At 37.8% G+C, this 21,102-nt stretch overlaps 1 protein-coding gene across 6 annotated transcripts in view; it reads left to right on the top strand.

Annotated features, from left to right (window-relative positions):
* The window catches only part of l(3)80Fg (dnaJ homolog subfamily C member 16 l(3)80Fg), a 114,579-nt gene that overhangs the window by 54,580 nt on the left and 38,897 nt on the right, over positions 1–21,102 (top strand). For all 6 annotated transcript variants that reach the window (XM_070103035.1, XM_070103033.1, XM_070103034.1 and 3 more), the window contains 6 exons: positions 4,837–4,966; positions 7,424–7,515; positions 8,793–8,881; positions 12,205–12,406; positions 15,974–16,187; positions 18,713–18,912. In XM_070103035.1, the coding sequence (XP_069959136.1) occupies positions 4,837–4,966; positions 7,424–7,515; positions 8,793–8,881; positions 12,205–12,406; positions 15,974–16,187; positions 18,713–18,912 (927 nt within the window). The remainder of the gene's footprint in view (positions 1–4,836; positions 4,967–7,423; positions 7,516–8,792; positions 8,882–12,204; positions 12,407–15,973; positions 16,188–18,712; positions 18,913–21,102) is intronic.

Below are 21,102 nucleotides of genomic sequence, written 5' to 3'. Positions count from 1 at the left end.
TTTTTCAACAAACTGGCCATTTCCCACCAAGGCAGGGTACCTTTATACCTTTGATGAGTTTCGAGTGTCTCACTACTCTTGGAGCCTGGCCATGGGCCAGGCTTGGGTTCACCCGAAAACAGAAGCCAAAGTTTCTCTCTCTAAATTTAGTAGTGTACGTATACATGAGAAGGGGTTACTAGCCCCTTTCTCCCAGCATTTTAGTCACCTCTTGTGACATGCATGGCTTATGGAGGAAGAATTGTGTTTGGTTGGTGGAGTTTTTTTTTTTTTCAAAGAACTGGCCGTTTCCCACCGAGGCAGGGTGACCTAAAAAGAAAACGAAAGTTTCTCTTTTTAAATTTAGTAATGTATACAGGAGAAGGGGGTAACAAGCTTCTTGCTCCCGGCATTTTAGTCACCTCATACGACACGCATGGCTTTCGGAGGATGAATTCTGTTTTGTTGGTGGATACATGTTAATATTTTAGTAATGGGCTACACTATTTTGGAGAATGCATTGAGATGACAGATACATTGGGCAAAAAGGATCTTTATTGAAATTTTTTGCTTATGATTCAGGCTTTTTTTTTTTCAGTCCTGTTCCACAGGCAAAATATCTCATAGAAGTTCCTGTTTGCAAATTATCTGTCTTCATAAAATATTTTTCTTATATTTGTAGCCAGTTTGAAAACCAAGCACATTTTGTTTTTATGCATGTATCTAGTAATATTTTCTATGTTTAACATGTTAGAGTGTACCATATTATAGTGGTGTGTTTATCTTTTAAATATTATAGTGGTGTGTTTATCTTTTAAATATTTGGTTTGTGTTCAGTAATTAAAAGATAATTAAGATATTGTGACATTAATATACAGAGTAAATTGTGCTATTTAAGCCAGTGCTTGTGACCCTGGCTTATGCATTGATTTTTTTGGGCTCAGACCACCGAGTTCATGACCACCAGTAAACAGGCAGGTGTGACTGCTGTTGCCCAACACAGGGCTGTAAGATAACTCACTTTAATGTGTGTTCTTAGACATCATATTACTGGCTCACAGAACTGTAAGAGCACGATTACAAACAAATCACAGAATGGGTGGAGCTGGAACCTATGGCAGGTGACTCCTAACACTCACAGTTCAGTGTACTAACCCCTGGACCAGCTAGCCCTAATAGGATACATTCAATTAGGTATATTTCCATACACAATAGGGAGGTTAGCATAGGCCAACACTGTGGCCACACATGCCAGTTTTTACAGATGAATCCCACACTAGCATGGGTGTGGCATGCTCTAGCTCAAGTTCCTTCAAAGTCGCCATCATGACTCACGAAATTGTAATAACAGGATATCAAACAAATCACAATGGATGGAGTTGGAACCCATGACTGGTGAGCCCTAACACTCACAGGTAAGTGTGTTAACCACTGGACCCATTCTTTGATTTGTTTGATAGTGTGTTATTATGATTTCGAGAGTCATGACGGCAGCTTTAAAGAGACTAGAGCTAGAGCACACCACAATCATGCCGGTGTGGGATTCATCTTTAAAAACCTGTATTTGTGGTCACAGTGGTGGCCCATGCTAACCTTCCTATTGTGTATATAGAAATATACTTAGATGAAACTAGCCATGTAGTCCAGTGGTTAGCACACTTACCTGGAGTTTACCTGGAGTTTACCTGGAGAGAGTTCTGGGGGTCAACGCCCCTGCGGCCCGGTCTGTGACCAGGCCTCCTGGTGGATCAGAGCCTGATCAACCAGGCTGTTACTGCTGGCTGCACGCAAACCAACGTACGAGCCACAGCCCGGCTGGTCAGGAACCGACTTTAGGTGCTTGTCCAGTGCCAGCTTGAAGACTGCCAGGGGTCTGTTGGTAATCCCCCTTATGTATGCTGGGAGGCAGTTGAACAGTCTCAGGGCCCCTGACACTTATTGTATGGTCTCTTAACGTGCTAGTGACACCCCTGCTTTTCATTGGGGGGATGTTGCATCGTCTGCCAAGTCTTTTGCTTTTGTAGAGAGTGATTTTCGTGTGCAAGTATGGTACTAGTCCCTCTAGGATTTTCCAGGTGTATATAATCATGTATCTCTCCCGCCTTCATTCCAGGGAATACAGGTTTAGGAACCTCAAGCGCTCCCAGTAATTGAGGTGTTTTATCTCCGTTATGCGCGCCGTGAAGGTTCTCTGTACATTTTTAGGTCAGCAATTTCACCTGCCTTGAAAGGTGCTGTTAGTGTGCAGCAATATTCCAGCCTAGATAGAACAAGTGATCTGAAGAGTGTCATCATGGGCTTGGCCTCCCTAGTTTTGAAGGTTCTCATTATCCATCCTGTCATTTTTCTAGCAGATGCGATTGATACAATTTTATGGTCCTTAAAGGCGAGATCCTCCGACATGATCACTCCCAGGTCTTTGACATTGGTGTTTCGCTCTATTTTGTGGCCAGAATTTGTTTTGTACTCTGATGAAGATTTAATTTCCTCATGTTTACCATATCTGAGTAATTGAATTGTGAGTGTTCGGACATGCCTGCCATGGGTTTGAACCCAACCTGTTCTGTAATTAATAATTTTGTTGCTTCTCCTCTATAAAGCCAGCACCACTGAAAGGATCATTGTATGAGAAACCTGTTAGGTGATTTGCTTTGAGACACAACCAACAACAACAATATTGATAATTTTGGCAAACAAATCTATTAAAAATTTACTGAATCACATAATTAGTACATTTCTTCTTCTTTCAACAAACTGGCTGTATTCCACTGAGGCAAGGTGGCCCAAAAAGAAAAACGAAAGTTTCTCTCTTTAAATTTAGTAATGACTAGCCCCTTGCTCCAGGCTTTTTAGTCGCCTCTTACCACTCGCATGGCTTATGGAGGAAGAATTCTGTTCCATTTCCCCATGGAGATAAGAGGAAAGAAACAAGAACAATAACTGGTAAGAAAATAGAAGAAAGCCCAGAGGGTGTGTATATATATGCTTGTACATGCATGTGTGGTGTGACCTAAATGTAAGTAGAAGTAGCAAGACACACATGAAATCTTGCATGCTTATGAGACACAAGACAGACACCATCAATCTTACCATCATGTAAGACAATTACAGGCTTCCGTTTTAAACTCATTGGACATGATGGTAGTAGCTCCCTGTGTGGTTGCTGTCTACTACCAGCCTACTACCTAGGAATTAGTACATTTCTCCTGAAATAATTACTAAATATAGAGTGACCTGAGATAGGCTTGATAGGATAAAGGTAAATTATTGATGGTTAATTTTAGAGAGGTGAATTGAAGTTTCTATGTTTATTGTAGTGCAAAATTAAAAATTTGTTTTCCTTGTTAATTGATAAAATGGTACCTATGAGGGGATTCTTAAAAGAAATTACTATGATTGGTAGAGGAATTTGGGAAGGTATGTCAAAGAAGGAAGTCAAAGCTAAACATAGACAAGAAAAAAGTCATAAGAGTAGGAAAAGGTTTAGGCAGTGAAAGATTGCCCATTAGGCAGGAAGGAGAGCATATGGGGGAAGTGATTGTATTTTGATATCTGGGAGTAAGTACAGTGGAACCTCAAATATCGAACTTTTTGTTCCAGATGGCTGTTCGAGTGCCATTACCGAACGAATTTATTCCCATCAGGAATAATGTAAATTAGATTAGTTCATTTCAGACCCTCAAAAATACACTTATAAAAGCACATATAAAAATACACTCACATAATTGGTTGAGTTGGGAGCAGTTCGATATTTGAGGTTCCACTGTATATCTGAAGATGGGTCTTTGAAATTTAAGGTAAATCATGTATAGGCGGGCAAAAAAAAATAATGTAGGTGAAGTGTCAAGGTGACAAGAAAGAAAGAAGTGCATCAGCAAGCTGAAAAAAAATATAGTTGGTGTTGAGGTGACAGGAAAGAAAGAAGAAAGTTCATCAGTGAACTGAAAAAATATAAGTAGAGTGTTGAGGTGACAAGAAAGAAGTTAATCAGTGAGCTGAAAAAAGTGAATGTAAAGGGTATAGTAGTACCACTACCATTTTCAGGTTGTAAGGCACTGGCTTTAAATGTTGCAACAAGGAGTTTAAAGGCAGTGTGGGTGACGTAGTTGATTGGTGTATGGTGTGAATATTATACAGAGAAGTGTAGAAATTAGAGGATATAGTGGTGGTATAATTCAGATAGCAGGGAAGGAATTGTTGAGTTTGGTCATTAAGAAAGAGTGCAGCATTAAAGGCTAACCAAGAGGTTGGAAAGGAGGAAGAGTAAAGAATATTCCAGGAAGGATTGAGAGGACTGGGTAAAGGAGGTTTCAGGTAATAGTGGCTTGAGCATCCATTGGGCATGTGTAAGCATACTAGATCGAAGTTGAAAGTGATTTTTGAGATTTGATGTGCTGGCATTGTATGAGTGAAGTAACCTTTATGAGTAAATTTAGGAAAACTGGTTAACCAGACTTGAGTTCTGGGGATTGGAAGTATAGTGCCTCCACTCTGAATGATACATTAGGATATTAGGTTAGGTTTAGTTAGGTACGATTAATGTCATTCAATGAAATTTAGTTAGTTGTTATATACAATAACACCAATAAATTTAACATTGTGTAAAGGAAAGACTGTTTGAAGTGCAGACAGAAAATAGGGACTAATTTTTTTCATGACTAAGCCTGACATTTTAGTGACATAAATCATTTTAGCTGGAGTAAAACACTAATGTTTACTTAGGATGATTTGCCTCCAACAATTTCCAATATTTTTAGATTATTCCCAATAAGCATCACTTAATAATTTTTTTTTTTTTTTTTTTTTTTTTTTTTTTTTTTTTTCAAATTCTTAAATTTACCTTGTTGAACACTTTAGGTACATGCTGGTCGAGAAATTGAACTAGCTAAGAAACTTGGTGTGAAGACAGTACCGTACCTAGTGATGTTGCTTGATGGTCACCCTTACCATTACACTGATGCCTCACTCAGCATGGTGTCTTCTTTAGGTAAGATTGTGTAAACAATTTACAATAGTTTCCCACATGAGTTTTGCATCAGTTTTGATTTTAATGTTAAGATTATTTTATGATTACTGTACCTGTTATAGGAACAGCGCTATGCTTTGGATGTATTCCCTTCAGTGTTTAGCTTTTTGTATAATTTTTTTTTAAATTTCTAGATTTTATACCCTTTATCATCTTTGATACCACTCCATTGTTCCACCTCTCAATGAAGAAAAATTTTAATATCTTGTTTGCAGTGCTTTTTTTTTTATTAGATTACAATTGTGTTCACTTGTTCTTCCTGTTGATGCTGCTAAGAGGTCTTCTTTATCCATTAGTATGAGATGTCACAAGTCAAAATAAGCTGTACAGCTAGGCAAAATTCATCTTCTTACAACATAGTCTCCAATCTTAATCCTTTCAGGGTCCAATCCCTTGATCTGAAACTTGTCCACAGAGTCCAAGAATTATCAGAAAAAATGTTTTTTTCTTATGAAATGGTGGAGAATCTTTTTCTGAAGGTAATAAAACAAATAGTACGAAATTTGATGGAAAATTGACAAAATTACACAAGAATTTTGGTGCATCAGCGATATTTAGTCGTCGGTGTTTTGCCCACTTTGACTCCCATTTTAGACCAATTACATTATTCCAGTTGACCAAATTCTTAGCTACTTCTCTAGTATTACTTCTGTTTTATCAATTGAAATCATCCAATCAACTATTTCAGTTACCCAAGAAAGCAATTGGAAATTGGTAATTTGGTCAATTTCACACACAGTTCAAAATATTCCAGTTTCATAAGAAGGTTCAGAATAAATATTCCAGGCATCTCTGGCACTAAAATTACATTCCCTTTGTTTATTAGTTACTTTTCCAGGCTTTACAAATGAATTTCATTTTGAATTTTTATTCACATAATGAATTTTTATTCACACCAAAAAATAGAAGATTTACAGTTATGCAACATTGTAATAATTGTATAAATTATATCAGCACATTCGTGAACACACATTAGACCCACCAACTGACATGTATTGGACACGTGACGTCATTTGTTTACTCTTGAACATTGGCAAAAATCGAACATTTCCACTAATTTGAGCTCAGTTTTGAGCCATTTTCTGTACTAAAACCAATCTAAATCATCTCTATTTCTGTAATATATCTTCCATTCTATCAAAAAGACCAAGAAACCATGAATACAACTGTGAAAAGCATACAAAAATACCCAGCAAAGTTCCTGTTTTAATCAACAACACAGTCGCAGTTTTTTTGTTTTTCTCATTATGCCATTTTATATGGCTCACACTTACCACATACATGCATTCTCTCATATCTATGCCCAAATTTACCGCTCAGTGAGCTGAGCTCCTGGTGTGGGCTCAAGTGACAATGTGGATGAACATTGTAGTCAATGAATGTAGGTGTTGCGAGGCAGTTGGCTGATCAGTGGTGTATGTAGCCATCCTGCCTCTAGCCCTATACTAGAATATACAAATATCTCACTATACAGTGGAAAATTAAAAAATTTGGATTCGTATGGGCATTATGTCACTTGTTCTAATGAGTATTTTGCTCTTTCATTGGATATTTGGTTTCATTTTTTAGATTGTATTATTACTTAATGTACTGTGCTGATGTACTTATTGTGGGGGTCTGCTGTGCTTAGGCCTATGGCCTGATGAGAGAGTAAGAAAGACAGGTCGTGCTGCTGACAGGTCTGGTGCTAAAGTGAGACAAGCAAGGTCTGGTGAGCTCAGCTCTAGGTTTGAACTCTGCCCACAGGCGGTAGCACAAGGCCTAGGTGGCAATGGCATGAAATATAAAACCTGACTGGTTACATAAGTGACTCGACAGAATGAATAAATGTTTTTATATATTTTTGGATAATGCAATTTTTTTCAGTTAAGAGGGTCATTAGGACTGAAAGGGGTCATGAACCAGGCCATGGTGTCATTGACCTTCAGAGTACCCTCCAGGTATACCCTAGGTGTCATGATTGAAAGAGGTCATGGACCAGGCCATGGGTTCATTGACCCCCAGAGCATCCTCCAGGTGCCATTGAAAGAGATCATGGACCAGGCCATGGGGTCATTGACCCCCAGAGCATACTCTAGGTGTCATCATCGATAGGGGTCAAATTTTTGTTTCATTGTAATATGGCTACAGCATAGTGATCTGAATTGAGCAAACTAGAATTTGCCAGATACTCTTAGAGATGCATTAATATAAGAATTATTTTTTATTAGTTTTATGTTGTTGCAGGATCAAGCATTCCATGTTTGTACAGATATGATATTCGACATTTCCTGACATATTGGTTATGTACTTGTGGATACACTTTTATTTAAAAAAGAACATCAAAAAAAAGAAGGAACACTACAACAGGCCTGCTGGCCCATGCTAGGCAAGTCTTTCTCAACCCCAAACCCACTTAGTGATTATTTTTCTTTACAGATTTCATACGTTCTAAGTTCCCAAACAAGTTGGTGCATAGAATAACTGAAGAAAACCTTGAGAGCTTCCTCGGAGGATGGATGGATAACCGGGTAAGTGATCTGAGAGTCGTGAGATATTTCTCTCTCATTTGTATTATTGACCTCATTATAGTCATTGTAATTGCAATTGGTAGTACACTCGGCTCACACACGGAGTGTCTGGGGTTTGGTCCCTGGTATGAATGGAAATTTTGGGCATTTTTCCTTACACCTGCTGCCACTGTTCACCTAGCAGTAAGTAGGTACCTGAGTGTTAGTCGACTGGTGTGGGTGGCATCCTGCTGGATGGCACTTTACCTTAGATAGGGCTGGGCTTTGAAATGAGCTGAGGTAGTATAGATTGATTTCCATAAAAAAAACTGCTTCTGTTACACCATTGAATCAAAATTTAGGGTTTGAATGTGTTTCCATGTATGTGTATTTCAAATGTAAATTTTTTTTTTTTTTTTAACAAGTCGGCCGTCTCCCACCGAATGGTTTCTGTAGATTATATATGCTAGCTTCACTAAGTATGAGGTCAGAAAATATTTTGGTCAGCGTGCCTGAGCGTGTTAGATAGGAGTGAATGGAGACGAATGATACTTGGGACCTGATGATCTGTTGGAGTGTGAGCAGGGTAATATTTAGTGAAGGGATTCAGGGAAACCGGTTATTTTCATATAGTCGGACTTGAGTCCTGGAAATGGGAAGTACAATGCCTGCACTTTAAAGGAGGGGTTTGGGATATTGGCAGTTTGGAGGGATATGTTGTGTATCTTTATATGTGTATGCTTCTAAACTGTTGTATTCTGAGCACCTCTGCAAAAACAGTGATAATGTGCGAGTGTGGTGAAAGTGTTGAATGATGATGAAAGTATTTTCTTTTTGGGGATTTTCTTTTTTTTTTTGGGTCACCCTGCCTCGGTGGGAGACGGCCGACTTGTTAAAAAAAAAAAAAAAAAAAAAAGTCTCTAAAACTAAATTTATTATGCAATCTTTACAATATATTATTTGTGGGCTCCAGTTTTGTAGGACTTCTAGTGATGTGACATAAATGGTTTAGAAGACTAATATGAAGATTGAGACACTTGTACAACACTTGGTAATTTTTATTGTGGAAATGTTTTGCCAGCCACCGGCTTCTGTACTGGACTGAAGAAGCCACTGATGGCAATGTTTCCACAATAAACATTACCAAATGTTGCACAAGTTTCTCATTCTTTTAGTAACAAATTCAGTGAATATATAATGAGACCTTTACAGTTCAACTCAGTACTGTATTCTGTATTATAACTATATTGTATTTTTGGAAATTAATGGGAAGATCATAACTGAATATTATACAAAAGGTTCGTGTGTTAATCTTCGGACGACTGGATATCATCAGACTGCGGTACCTGACGGTTGGCTGGGAATTCCGAGAAAGAGCTGTAATAGGGTATGTGGTATCAGCTAAACATTTGAACATTTGCTGCTTGTACTGTAAATCCTCAAATAACGTCGTTTCATTCAATGTTGTTTCATTATAACATTGAGAAAAGAAAATAGATTCCTATCTAGGGCAGTTGTCTGTGTGGGGACAGTAAAATAAAAATTCATAAAGTATACAATAATCGTACAAATGAATAACAATAAACAGCGCGGTATGAAAGCACTCAGTGAGTCCGCCATATTTGTTATTGAACTGTATGATGGTAGGAGCTGCTCCTTATAATTTTCACTTTCCAAACATTCATTCCTTGATTGAACCCTGTTGCAATGAGTGCTAAAGGTGCACTGTGCACCCCTGATGTCTGTGGACACAAAAAACAAAGAAGTGTGACATTAGAAACAAAACTAGAAGTTTTAAAGAGGTTTGACGATGGACATTGAGGTGTGGTTTTATTATACAGCCTCTCCTCACGTAATGACGGAGTTCCATTCCTAGGACCACATCAGTAAGTGAATTCACCACTAAGCAAGGAGCTTACTATAATGGTAGTGGGTTTGTATCGATCATCTTTGATGTTGTTGTAATTTCACCTGGGAACCATTTATAACATTTTTAGTATATTTTTAAATGTTTATAGAGTAGTGTACTGTATATTATAATAAAAAGAATAGAGAAAATCAGCTCTAATATGCACTACTGTATTTAGGTATGCACACTGGTCAGAGAGCCTGCCGTAAGTCCAAGTCATATGTAAACGAGTACGTCGCTAAGTGAGGAGAGGCTGTACATCATTTCACTTAGTCTCAGTTTGCAATGGAGTTTAAGTGCATTGCACTTAAACTCAATTGTTTATATTTTTTTTAGTGATATAATTAAAAAAAAAAAACATATTTAACAATTAGAGTATAGTACTGTAAATTATTTGGTCAAGCCAAGCTAATGAAGATAATGTAGCTTAAATGGATTACAATATGCAGTATTGACATTTTCTTTCTTCTACATTGCTTTGTTTGCTGTTGGGCTCAAATTTTTTTTTTTTTTAACACGTCTGCCATCTCCCACCGAGGCATGGTGACCCGTAAAAGAAGAAACGAAAGCTTTTCTTCTCTTTATATTTAGTAATTTATACAGGAGAAGATATTACTAGCCCCTTGCTCTCAGCTCTTTCAGTGACTGTCAAGTAGAACTGTCATTGAGGCCAGGGTCCTTCGTTTAGTTCATCATGAGCTCATCTCACTCAGATAAGCTGTGAACAGTAAATTTGGGCCTAGATATTAGAGAATAGGTTCGCACAGCAAGTGTGTACAGTATAAAAAAATCCTGCCCCACACAGTGCATGATGAGAAAAGTAAAAACTGATCATGTGTTTGGTTTAAAATAGAGAATTTGAGGTGTTTTCTAGGATGGTTCTTATGGTTCTGTTGGCTATATTTTGACATCATTTGATAGAATGGAACACATACTACTGAAATAGAGACAATTTTGGTTGTTTTCAGGAACAGAAGTAGCATGAAATTGGGCTTAAATTAACGGAAGTATTCAACTTTTGCCAATATTCCTGAGAACAGGTATGGCCCCCTACAAACCCCAATCTGTTTTAGGGTTATTAATAGGTCTAATTCAATTATTGGGATGTTGTAAACTATGACCAGTCATCCCCATTTATATTCTTATCTGGGAAATACAGTAAATCTTCTGTTTTTGTGTGATTCTGAATTAAAAATGGAAGGCCAGTGTAATACAGTATAAGATAGGCCTGGGATGTGATTAATAAATAGAGGAAATGTTGTTTTAGTGCCAGTAGTGTGTACATTGTTTATATTGTACTCTTATTTTTAAATTGGTTTTTTAATTTTGTGTAAAACTGTACATTTTATAGGGTAGTTGTAATAGTTGAATGGGCAATTTCTTGTGCATACTCAATAGAACAGAAGGCATGCTAGCAAAATAGCTAAGAATTTGGTCAAAAGGAGCAGTGGAATTGACCTAAAATAGGACTCAAAATTGGTGAAATCACCATTGTGCTATCCAAAACTTTTTTTTATTCTTAACAAAATTTGTTCATGGTATCTCACCAACTCTCTTATTTGCTCTCCTTTTACATTCCTTCACCACACTCTTAACCTTCCTTTTTCTTTCCATATACTCCTCCCTCTTTGCATCCCTTGAAGAATTGTCCTTATAACTTTCACTTTGTATGAGCTATGCAAGCAGAGCCAATAATGTCTTGTCTAGTGGAAGAGAAGGTAACATCACTAACATCACTTACTGTCTATGGTCAAACCTGAGTCAGAATCAGCAGGGAATTTTTTATTTTTAACATGTCAGCTGTTTCCCACCGATGCAGAGTGAACCAAAAAGAAAGAAAAACCCAAAAAGAAAATACTTTCATCATTCAACACTTTCACCTCACTCACACACAATCACTGTTTTTGAGGAGGTACCCAGAATACAACAGCTTAGAAGCATATACGTATAAAGATACACTACATATCCCTCCAAACTGCCAATATCCCGAACCCCTCCTTTAGAGTGCAGGCACTAAAGGAGGGGTTCGGGATATTGGCAGTTTGGATGGATATGTTGTGTATCTTTATACGTATATGCTTCTAAGCTGTTGTATTCTGGGTACCTCTGCAAAAACAGTGATTGTGTGAGAGTGAGGTGAAAGTGTTGAATGATGATGAAAGTACGTATTTTCTTTTTGGGTCACCCTGCCTCGGTGGGAGATGGCCAACTTGTTTAAAAAAAAAAAAAAAAAGTAATAACTGTAATTATAATACTGTACCATACTGAACTTTTATGGATTATTGGTATTAATGCTTTGAATATTCTCATCAGACAGCTGTTTTATGTAAATTAAGCATTTATAAATTATGTAAATTTTGGAAAACACTAGTTTAAGAAAAATGCTGTTAAGTAAAAGGACACAAGTGCATTAATGTGACATTTTATTGTGACACTGTTTCACTCTTCAGTAGCTTGATCAAGCAAAACATTGCTATAATAAAATGTCACATTAGTTGCATTTGTGTCCTTTTACTTAACATATTGTCAGCATTTCTACCAACATTAATACACAAGAAAAATGCTGCGTAGTGGACATGACTTGCTCTCACTGAGTAGTAAGTGAAGCTGAGCAGATTGTGAAAATCTTTGGAGGGTACTTCCCAAATTTTCAGGTCACTTGCTATTATATAGATTTATGGCATGTATTATCAAAGTTAATTTGCATGCTATGCATTTTTTGATGCACTTTTTCCAGTCACTTTTGCACACAATATGATGTCATTTTATAAGAGTTTATTGTATTACCCTTGAATCCATAGGTATGTTCAGATGGACCGAGCAGATACGGACAGCATTCGTGCACGCTATAGTGTCTCCAACAAAGTGGACACACTTCTTGTGTTCCATGAAGACATGCACACACCCGTTGCTTCAGTGGCAATGACAGACTTGCCATATGCCACTATGAAAGATATTATAGAAGGCAACAAGTTCCTGGTGTTGCCTCGACTCTCCTCGCAGGTAATTTATTAGTACAGTCTTCAACTAAGCACAGTCATATCTTCAAATTCTACTTCGTTATACTCATACCCAAGTTCTACAGTTTATCAAACCACTCCGTTTTACTTTTGGTAACCAAAGAAAACTGTATCACTTCTCCCAAGCCAACTTCAAGAAGTTTGAGAATGGCACTTTTATAAATGTTTTACATTAAATAACCCCTACAAATGAGGTGCCTCACTTGCCTCATTTCCTGTGACCAAGCCTGTTGCAAGCTACTCAAGAATCAAGACTTCCATTTAACAAAGACCGATGCATTCACAACCTGCTCCTTTTGTTCTCCAGTCTGCCCCATGAGTACTCAGCTGCTGGGTTAAATCCTGGCACTTTCTCTACGACTGAAGACACTCCTACCCTACGCTTTTTTTCACCTGTCCCGTCTTCCCTGCTCACCCCACAAGGGACTTGCCTAAACTCTCTTGTCTTGTCTTGGATGCTTGGAAGTAGATGTGTTGGCAAATGAGTCTGTGAAGGGTGAGGTAACACATAGAAGAGAAGAGAAATGAAAGTTGCAGGGGCATTAAGAAGTTTGTCATTGGATCCAAAAATAAAAGTACACGTGTTAGAAATTTTCTCCATGGGGAAGTGGAACAGAAGTCTTCCTCCATAAGCAATGCGTGTCGTAAGAGACGACAAAAATGCTGGGAACAAGTTGCTAGTAACCCCTTCTGTATACATTACTAAATTTAAAAAGAGAAACTTCAGTTTTTCTTTTTAGGTCACCCTGCCTCAGTGGGATATGGCCAGTTTGTTGAAAAAAATGTTAGAAACTTGGAGTATAATGATGTGGACTTTTTTTTTTTTTTGTCCTTCTTGCTAGGAAGAAAAGGTTGAAGGCATTTCTACTGTCTTCAGCCTCCTTTTCTCTGCAAGAGGAAGTTGAAGGCAGTGGAAATGGCCTCAGTGTCCTTTTACAGAGAAGAGCAGGTTGAAGCTGTTAACACTCGCCTCTGCTGGGCTAGCAATAATCACCAGTAGACCAATAGAAGCCCATAGCTGCTGTTCATAACTAGATGCTATAAACATAATAAATCCTTTCAGTTGGTAGCAGCAAATCCAAGTGAGATTCATGATTAAGGTTTAAATAAGTGTGATAATTTTTTTGTACCTCAACAACAGTCTCTTGCCATGGCAGAGTAACCCAAAGAAAACACATTTACCAGCATTCATTCATTCTGTTGCTGTCTTGCCATAAATGTGCTGACATCACAATTCAGAATATCCTGTGACTGCAACATCTCCACCCCTCCTTCAGATTGCAGGTGCTGCCCTTCCCACCTCCAGGATTCAAGTCTGACTAACCACTTTCTCTAAATTCTTTCATGAATGCTACCTTACTTGATGAAGCACTGACTTTCTTGGGTTATCCTGGGTGGCTAACACTCTGAGGTTAAAAATCCAAACAGAATCTTATTTCTTATCCTGACATTGTGCCAGCTGGATAAACAACTCATTGACTGGTAATTACACATTGATAATGTAAGACTATTCATAAAAATAATGCTGTTAAAGGCTAAGAAATTATGACACTTTGTAACACACTGGCCATCTCCCATTGAAGCAGGATGACCCGAAAAAGAAGAAACAAAAGTGTTTCTTCTTTTTACATTTAATAATTTATACAGGAGAAGGTGTTACTAGCCCCTTGCTCCTGGCATTTTAATTTCCTCTTATGACACGCATGACTTACGGAGGAAGGACTGTTCGCCACTTCCCCATTTAGAATAATTTATTTTATTAGCCAATATTATCATCCTAATTTTGAATGGCAATAAGGAAATGGTTTGTATATATTTACCCTAACACATTGTAACAAATAAGCCTATACTGATGCCAAAATATATACAGAAAACACAACATTTACAGAAATTATGTACAGTGTTATAAAAGGTACTCGTGTACATAACAGAGGTAGTTGCAGACATTTCTACTGCTTTCAGCTTCCTCTTTTTCTGCAAAAGAGGAAGTTTAAAGCCTTTAACCTCTACTTCTCTGCAAGAGAAGGTTGATGACATTGATACAGCCTTCAACCTCCTCTTGCAGAAGAGAGTGAGCTGGAGGCAGGGGGAAATATCTTACCCGTTATATGCCTCTAACTGGTTTGAGGTTTCTTTTTTATTCTTGCAAACCAGCCTGATGGCCTGTTCAACCAGGCTGTTCCTGGCTCACATAGCTGCCACAGTCTGGTTTATCTGGCACTTTTGAATGGAGGTTGTAGTCTGTCTTTTTTTTTTTTCTTAAAGACTTCTCCACTTGTTCTAGCAGTATTTCTGATATCTTCTGTAGTAGGTTGGCAAACCTTAGGTTAAGAATATTGATCATTGATGTGAATATTATGGAGAAAATAAGGGATAAATTAATTAGTAAATGGTGTGGTGATAAGAATGGATGTTTGAAATTATTAGGTCATGTAGAGAGAATGGAGCAAAGTGGTTATAAAGAAGGGTACCTAAATCAGTAGACTGCAGAAGAAAGACAGAAACAAGTTTTATTTTTTTTAACACATTGGCAGTGTGGCCAATTTTTTTTTTTAACAAACTGGCTGTATCCCACCAAAGTAGGGTGCCCAAAAAGAAAAAAAAATTTTTTTGTTTAAATTTAGTAATTTATACAGGAGAGGGGGTTACTAGCCTGTTAAGTGTCCACTTCCAGCCTCAGTGTTAGTCTGGCTATGATTATACACTTGGTATCAGCTATTGGAGAACACTTGAAATTGTTAAAATGTCCTGAGATTTTTGGTATTTTCATTTATGAAATAGCAGGGACATTTGGCTTGTATAGGTATATTATTTATCTTATATAAATGCTTATTCCTACATGGAGATGTTTAAACGTACTTTGAACCATTTGATATAAATAGAAGTGGTATAAAAATAATGACTACATGTAGACTTTTGGTGAAGTTGATATTTTAGATTCCCGTTACAGTATTACTGTAATTTATAAGAATTAGAATACAGTGGTACCTTGAATTTTGGCCTTAATTTGTTCCAGAAGGCTCTTCGAGTGCCATTACCAAACGAATTTGTTCCCATAAGGAATAATGTAAATTAGATTAGTCCATTTCAGACCCCCAAAAATACACTTAACAAAAGCACTTACAAAAATACACTTACATAATTGCTCGAGTTGGGAGCTGTTCGAAAATCAAGGTACCACTGTAAGTGCATAGGGTTACTGTGAGTGAATGGAGACTAAGTGGTTTTTAATGTAAGGGCTAGTGGTTTGTGAGCAAGTAACTTTTATGAAGGGATTCAGGGAAACCAGTTAGCTGGACTTCACTTTTGAAGATGGGAAGGCTAGCGCCTGCACTCTGAAGGAGGGGGGAGAGGGGATATTGCAGTCGAAGAATAATCTGGAATGTGAAGTCAACACAGTTCTGGAAAAAAATTGATTGAATGAATTATAGTGAACAAGATTCCTTCTTTTGGTCACCTGCCCTGGCGGGAGATGGCCGTTGAGGTGAGAAAACTTTTACAGTTGAGCTTTGTTCCACAGAATGAATATTTAATTAGCACATATTTTCAGTCTGTGTTTGATGCGCTGTGTCCTGTGGAAACTGTGAGATCTCGTCGACGATTGTGTGTAGTCTTAGTTACCCAAGACGACCCAGCACATGATCCTAGCCGAGCAGCGTTACGAGAATATGCAACTGGTGACCAGGCAAGAGAGAGGGATCGTGTGCGGTATACTTATCTTTTCAGAGAGAAGCAAGTGGAGTTTATGAATGCTCTTACTGCTGGTAAGTACTAATATTTGCCTGTGATTTTTTTTTTTTTTTTTTTTTTTTTTTTAACATACCAGCCATATCCCGTTGTCCTGCCAGAGATGTACTGATATAACAGCTCAGATGCTCCTCTAAACTGCAATATATTCACCCCTCCAGAGTGCAGGCACCCTACTTCCCACCTCCAGGATTCATGTCTGGTTAACTGGTTCCCCTGAATTCCTTCATAAATGTTACCGTGCTCTCGCTCTAACAGTACATCAAATCATAAATACCATTTACCTCCACTCATTCCTATTTAACATGCTTACACATGCCTGTTGGATGTCCAAGCCCCTCGCATACAAAAACTTTTTTTTTTTTTTTTCTTTCTCCTTCCTTCCTCTAACCTTTCTTAGGATGACCCCCTACTTTTCCTCTTCCCTTTACTGCAGATTTATACTCCTTCCAAGTCATCCTATTTTGCTCCATCCTCTCTAAATGTCCAAACCACCTCAATAACCCTCCTTGGGTTATTGGGTTAACTCTGCAACTCCACCTGATGTCCAAACTTCAAATTCTTTTATGTTAAAGATGGTATAAAATACCAAACTTGATCAAGACATGTACAACACTTGGGTAGCTTCATTGTTGAAACATTTCTCTTACACAGTAGGCTTCTTCAGTCATATACAGATTCAGCAGGTGTAGTAGTGAAATAAAGATGATGTAATCAGTCCATCAACCTTGGAGGAATAGTATTTGAGGTGGTCAGTCCCTTAGCATGGAGAAGAGTTCAACTCCATGGTCTGGAATGCACTCTTCTCCAGGCTGAGGGACTGACAACCTCAAATATATTTATGCTTATTATTTTTGGTGCTTGCTTTGCTCTTAAGATAGCTTTTGCTACTGTAACTTATTTTTTATTTATTATTTTTTGCATTATTTTTTAGGCATCATGCTACATATTGCTTACTTAATAAATGATAGTGTAAACATGTTTTTAGGCTTTTATATGACTTAGCAAGGGAAAAAAGGCTGTGATTTGCTTTAAGGTGATATTTGCTTTATAGCGGAGGTCTGGAACCAAACACACCATATTATTGAGGTATGATTGTACATAATACATCTTTTAAAAATAATTTGAATAATTACACTAGCCAATAAAATTTAGCTTTTTATTCAGTTAAGAAACCAAATTGGTTGATTTAAGCTAACAGTGATGTGCTGATCATAAATTTGATCCTGTTTAGTCAGTCACATAAGGTTTCTTGACACCTTATGATCAATATTTTGAATGTTAGGTAACATGATGTATGTTACTTAACAATCATAGTTATTATATTACAAAGAGATATTAAGCATAGTGCATGCAGTCTCAAAACCTAATGCAATTTTTCTTTATGTAAATTCATTATATATATGCATAACAAAAATAACAAACTTACATACACTCGTATGAACATATACAGTGGAACCTCAAATATAGAACTTTCTTCGGTTCAGAAGGCTGTTCAAGTGTCGCTACCGAACGAATTTATTCCCATCAGGAATAATGTAAATTAGATAGTCCATTTCAGACCCTCAAAAATACACTTATAAAAGCACTTAAAAAATACACTTACATAATTGGTTGAGTTGGGAGCAGTTCGATTTTTGAGGTTCCACTGTACATCACAGTTTTCAGGCTTTGTTGCTTGTGTTGAGTATTGCTCCTTCATACTTGTGTCCAGCAGTAGTTGGCTGGACATCTCTTCTCCATGATGGCTACGTCTTGGTGAAATTGTTGATCTTGGGGTTCTATATCACAAAAACTATACGAGTTGGAGAAAAACTAATTTCAGATTTGAATTCAACATCTCAAAATTAACTGGAAATATAATTTTAAACTTGAATTGCAGTTATTTGTTCTGTGGGGTCTCTTCACCTAATATTAGTGTTATTGGTTGAAGTCGCGATACAGCCTCTCCTCACTTAGTGATGTACTCATTTACCGACGACTCGGACTTAAAGTGGGCTCTCTGACCAGTTTTCATACCTAAATAATGTATATTAGAGCTGATTTCCTCTATTAGGTTTATTACGATATACAGTACACTGCTGTATAAATATTTAAAAATTTATCAGAAATATTATAAATGGTGCAAAGGTGACATTAAAACAATATCAAAGATAGTTGACACAAACCCACTACCATTATAGTATGTTCCTCACTTAGCAACAAATTTGTTTACCAATGTGTTCTTAGGAACAGAACTCTGTTGTTAACCCTTAAACTGTCCAAGCAGATCTACGTTCACATGCGTAGTGCTTCAAAAGTAGATCTGGTTTTTTTTTTTACATATTTTCAAATATAACAAAAAAAAACGTAGATTAAAGTTTTTTTTACACTTTTTCAAATGTAAAAAAAAGAAAAGATCTACTTTTTTTACATACTTTCAAATGTTGAAAAAACGTAGATCTACATTTGGACAGTTTAAGAGTTAAGGGAGGAGAGGCTGTATTGTGTAATACGATAAAAAATATTACTGTGTGCATTTACAGCTGTGTTGTGTATTTAGGTTTAGGTTCACCTGTAGAACCCAATCACCACATAGTGATCCTGTGGCGCAAGGACCAGAATCACCTGAAATATGAATGGTTGGAGGAAGGATGGGAGGTGGAGCCAGACAAGCACAACACCTCGCGGGAAGCCCTTAAAGCAGCCATACAGAGACTTCTCCATTCCAACCAGCCCATGCCCTTTGAAACTGTCGTCCAGGTAGGTGTAAATGATGTCTGCGCTGTATGACCCCAGTGGGTTTAGCACTTCCTTCACTTAGTTATAGCATCTAGACTTTGAACTAATAATTCATTTATGAAATATCTGAAAAAGGTAGTATATATGATCTCTCAATTTACACTACTGATGTCTTATTCTCCAAGGTATCAGTGTTCACAGTGTTCACAGAAACAAATTGGTCATATTACAACTCTCTCAACCTAAAATCAAGGTAAAGATTTCTTTGAGTGTAACCTTCTAACCTCAAGCCTTTCACTGCCTCCAACCTTCAAGGAGAAGGTTGGAGGCAGTGGAGATGTCGTGTCTGAGGGCACTCTGCGGTATGAATATAATGCAGAGAATCTGCAGTTTGGAGATTAGAAGGAGGTGCAGGGTTTCCAAAAGTATTATCCAGAGGGCAGAGAAAGGGTTGTTGAGGTGGTTTGGACATTTAGAGAGGAAGAAACAAAATAGAATAACTTTAAGGGCATATAAATCTATAGTGGAAGGAAGGTGGGGTAGGGGGTCATCTTAGGAAAGGTTGGAGGGAGTAGATAAAGGAGGTTTTGTATGCAAGAGGGCTTGGACTTCCAGCAATCGTGTGTGAGCGTGTTAGGTAGGAGCAAATGGAGACAAGCGGTTTTTAGGACTTGACGTGCTGTTGGAGTGTAAGCAGGGTAACATTTAATTAAGAAGGGAGATGGGAAGTACAGTGCCGGCACTTTGAAGGAGGGGTGTGAATGTTGCAGTTTTATTACTGTAGTGTAAGCATGCCTCTGGCAAGACAGTGATGGAGTGAATGATGATGAAAGTTTTTCTTTTTCAGGCCACCCTGCCTTGGTGGGAAATGTCCGATGTGTTAATAAAATTTAAATATTGAGAATATTTTAACACTTTCACCATCATTCACACTATCACTGTCTTACCAGAGGTGTGCAAATATGACAGTTGTTACACAGAAAATAGGGCTCCTGGGGCTTAAGGCCTTGTCTAGGGGCTAAGGTAAAAGGTACACGAATATCATGTAAAAAAGAGTCACTCAGGACTACTCTAATCAAAACAGAAAGCACAAAATCAGCATTCACTACTCCAGTGGTTTAGTTATCAGAGGGTTCAGGCAGAATTCCTCATTAGGAAAATATACATTTATTACTTCTAACAATGTATACAAACACTAGAAGAACACGCCCACATTTCACTCAGCATATACACCCAAATAAAGATACATAAGGTGCCAGCAGGCTGCGATATCAAAGCAAAACAACACACACATGTAAGTATGGAGTTAGTGCCCAGTGGGCACCATGCCCTCCCCTACTCCCCTACCGACACCATTTCATCCAATTTCATCACCCCTCACTCGCCCCACAGAGCCCTGACCAAATCAGAGCCCAGGTGAGCCTACTGGTAAGCACTTAAGTAACCCATGGCTTAAGTTGGATAAACAAAAGGAGTACAAAACTAACCTTAAATAAACTGCGTCTGGCCAGCATGTTTGTCACACATGCTGCTCTCCAGCATGACTTCTCTCACTCACACACCGATGCTGTACCACCACACTTGGAAAATAAGTCACAACAGGACTGTCCTCCATATGTTTTATAGTTTAAGCTAATTTACAGTGCCCACAAATGTATAACATTATAAAATTATGGTTTACAATTATAACATAGTTTATAAAATTATGGCACACTTCACTATTCATATTAAAATACAATGCAGAAACCTGCATAACAACATGCAGCAGGTATGCGTGAGTGCGTTAGGTAGGAGTTAATGGAAACAAGTGGTTTTTGTGGCTTGACAGGCTGTTGGAGTGTAATCAGGGTGATATTTTGTGAAGGGATTCAGGGAAACCAGTTAGCTGGACATGTGTCCTGGAGGTGGGAAGTACAGTGCCTTCACTTGAAAGGAGGGATTTGGGATACTGACTGTTTGGAGTGACATCTAAACTGTTGTATCTGGGCACCTCTGCAAAGACGATGATTATATGTGAATGATGGTGAAGTTGAATGATGATGAAAGTGTTTCTTCTTTTTTGGGTTACCCTGCCTCTGTGGGAGATGGCCAACGTGTTAAAAAAAAATACGTACAGTGGACCCCCGCATAACGATATTATTTCAATCCAGAAGTCTGTTTGGGTACCGTTATAGACTGAATTTGTTCCCATAAGAGATATTGTGAAGTAGA

The sequence above is a fragment of the Cherax quadricarinatus genome, chromosome 84, assembly GCF_038502225.1.
Source record: "Cherax quadricarinatus isolate ZL_2023a chromosome 84, ASM3850222v1, whole genome shotgun sequence".
Classification (NCBI taxonomy): domain Eukaryota; kingdom Metazoa; phylum Arthropoda; class Malacostraca; order Decapoda; family Parastacidae; genus Cherax; species Cherax quadricarinatus.
This window is presented reverse-complemented; position numbering and strand designations above follow the sequence as displayed.